We start from the raw sequence: 2,588 nt of genomic DNA on the forward strand, positions 1-2,588 counted from the left end.
TGGAAAAGCTACGGCGGAGAAGCAGCGTCCTGCCCGCGTCGAGAGGGCTTCCTTTGTCGTTCACGCGTCTCGTTTCTTACCCTGCAAGTCCAATCGCGATGCGAGGGAACAGAATAATCATGGCGTACAGCCGCGGAGCCGCCGCCGCCACTAAGGACGGCCCAGATTCGTCGAGAAGCAGCGCCACACGCACGCGCACGGTGGCCGGCCCGGCCGTCAACGCGCGCGCGTGAGGATTTCCTCCATTTGGGGCAAAAGAAAGAAGAAGATGGCACACCGGATGACGTCATCCGACCCACGAAGTTTCGACCGGTGACGCGTGGGCCCGTCTGGCCTGATGAACTGAAGAAGAGGACTACGGAGTTCAATCAACCGCGGGGAGTAGAAGATTCGGGGCGCAACTGCCGCCGCCCCCCGTGCGAACTCCCATGACTCGCCGGCCCCACCGCGCGCTGGGGACCACGCGTCATGCATGCCCAACGGCTCCCGCCGCCCTATCCTCCGCGTGTCCGGAGACTCTGACCTGAGAAATCACGCGTATTCGCGAAGCACCTACACTTACCATACACTCTCCACTGACACGGCGGACCCGCGCAGCACGAGGCCCACGTATCAGCCTTACAGGCGAAGTATGCGCGTGGGAGAAGCACCCTCGCATCCTCCTCCAGTCCTTCCACGGTATATAAAACGAGGCGCCCCTGCCGTCCCAACAATCCCAAGTCTTCTTCTTCCTCCAACACCCAGATCTGTCCCCCTCCCACCAATTCACAAATCCGCAACCACCCGATCTCGCAAGGCCGAATTCCTCTTCCCCACCGATCCTCGACCCGATCGTTCGCCATGGCCCAGCGCACGCTGGAGCTGACCCTGATCTCGGGCAAGGACCTCAAGGACGTCAACCTGCTCTCCAAGATGGAGGTCTACGCGCTCGTCGCGCTCTCCGGCGACCCGCGCTCGCGCCAGCGCGTGCCCACCGACCGCGCCGGCGGCCGCAACCCGGCCTGGAACGCCACGCTCCGCTTCGTCGTCCCCGCAAACGCCGCGGGCTCCCTCCACGTGCTGCTCCGCGCCGAGCGCGCCCTCGGCGACCGCGACGTCGGCGAGGTCCACATCCCGCTCTCCGAGCTGCTCTCCGGGGCGCCTGACGGCCCCGTCCCCGTCAAGTTCGTCGCCTACCAGGTCCGTAAGATCGGGTCCGGGAAGCCCCAGGGCGCGCTCAATTTCTCCTACAAGCTCGGTGAGGTCACCCAGGCCCAGCCAGGCGCGGCGTACGGCGCTGCTCCTCAGGCCGCCTACCCGCCTCAGCCCGCGTACCCGCCTCAATCCGCATACCCACCAGCAGCCAAGGCCGACGCCTATGCCCAACCTCCATCCGCGTACCCACCCACAGCCAAGGCCGACGCTTACCCTCCTCCACAATCCGCCTACCCACCATCAGCCAAGGCGGACGCCTACCCGCCACCCGCCGGCTACCCACCAGCCGGGAAAACAACCGACCCATCCACCGCATACCCCGCACCAGCCGGCTACCCGCCCGCTGGAAAGCCATCCAAAACCAACGAGCCAGTCACCGCCTACCCCGCCGCCGCGGCCGGTCCGAGCACCGGCGCGCCATACGGCGCCCCACCCCCGCAGTACGGCTACGGCTACCCACCCCCGCAGCAGCAGCCCGGCTACGGCTACCCGCCCCCGCCGCAGCAGGGCGGGTACGGCTACGGCTACCCGCCGCAGCAGCCGGCCGGGTACGGCTACCAGCAGCAGGCCGTGAAGCCGCCCAAGAAGGCCGGCGGCATGGGGATGGGCCTCGGCGCGGGGCTCCTCGGAGGCGCGCTCGGCGGGCTCCTCATCGGCGACATGATCAGTGACGCCGGCAGCTATGATGCGGGATACGATGCTGGGTTCGACGACGGCGGTGGCTTCGATTTCTAGGCTGTTCCAGCATCCATCGGCGCGCGACGACCAGAGTTCTTTTGTTCTTCGATTTTCTTCTTCTTCAGTTCAGTTTGTCAGTTCTGTAACTCCTGTTCTGCTAAAATCGCCAGCCTCGGCCGCTGCGCAGCGTGATGTGGTAATGTAAATACAAGTACTATCAAAGTTTAACAGGGTATATTTTTGCCAACTCGTGTTTTCATTCAACTGATGAAATAATCGATCACCTGATTGATGCCCGTACTGGCATGTTTCTGTCCGATTGATCAGTTTGCGCGTTGAAATGAATGTTCAGTTGTGTTCTCCTGCGAATTCGAGCATGGGAACTTGTCGTGACCATGAATTCAAACGATTAACGTATGTGTTCTTCTTCAGTTAAGTTTGTCAGTTCTGTTCGTGCTACAAACGCCAGCGCTAGACGCTGCGCAGCGTGATGTGGTAATGTAAATACAAGTTTACGTCGTGTCTTCATAATAGTCTGGTTGGGTTTCCACGCATCAAAATGAAGTTTCTACTCTGATCGAGTAGAGCTAAGAAATTTCGGCACAAGTGCTTCTGCTTTCATGATACATTTTGCACCTTCCCCCTAATAATGTTAGAAATGGGCCTAATAATGTTAGAAATGGGCGTTCAGCGAATCAGCCTGCATATATGAGCTT

The 2,588-nt window shown here is 61.0% G+C and overlaps 1 protein-coding gene across 2 annotated transcripts; it reads left to right on the forward strand.

The window, feature by feature from the left end:
* The first annotated feature begins 727 nt into the window (after nucleotides 1-727).
* On the forward strand, nucleotides 728-2,383 carry LOC124662027 (protein SRC2-like). 2 transcript variants are annotated; one of them, XR_006990358.1, is made up of 2 exons: nucleotides 728-1,989; nucleotides 2,294-2,383. XR_006990358.1 is itself a non-coding variant. In XM_047199913.1 (1 exon), the coding sequence occupies exon 1, from the start codon at nucleotides 841-843 to the stop codon at nucleotides 1,927-1,929; it is 1,089 nt and encodes a 362-aa protein (XP_047055869.1). In that variant the 5' UTR covers nucleotides 728-840; the 3' UTR covers nucleotides 1,930-2,136. The 2 variants fall into 2 exon arrangements, 1 of the variants encoding a protein (XP_047055869.1); XM_047199913.1 differs by lacking the exon at nucleotides 2,294-2,383 and having other exon boundaries at nucleotides 728-2,136.
* The last annotated feature ends 205 nt before the right edge of the window (nucleotides 2,384-2,588 follow it).

The sequence above is a fragment of the Lolium rigidum genome, chromosome 6 (assembly GCF_022539505.1).
Source record: "Lolium rigidum isolate FL_2022 chromosome 6, APGP_CSIRO_Lrig_0.1, whole genome shotgun sequence".
NCBI classification, from domain to species: domain Eukaryota; kingdom Viridiplantae; phylum Streptophyta; class Magnoliopsida; order Poales; family Poaceae; genus Lolium; species Lolium rigidum.

Excerpts from the sequence above, each read along its gene's own strand:
- LOC124662027 (XM_047199913.1), top strand. The coding sequence starts at position 841 with ATGGCCCAGCGCACGCTGGAGCTGACCCTGATCTCGGGCAAGGACCTC.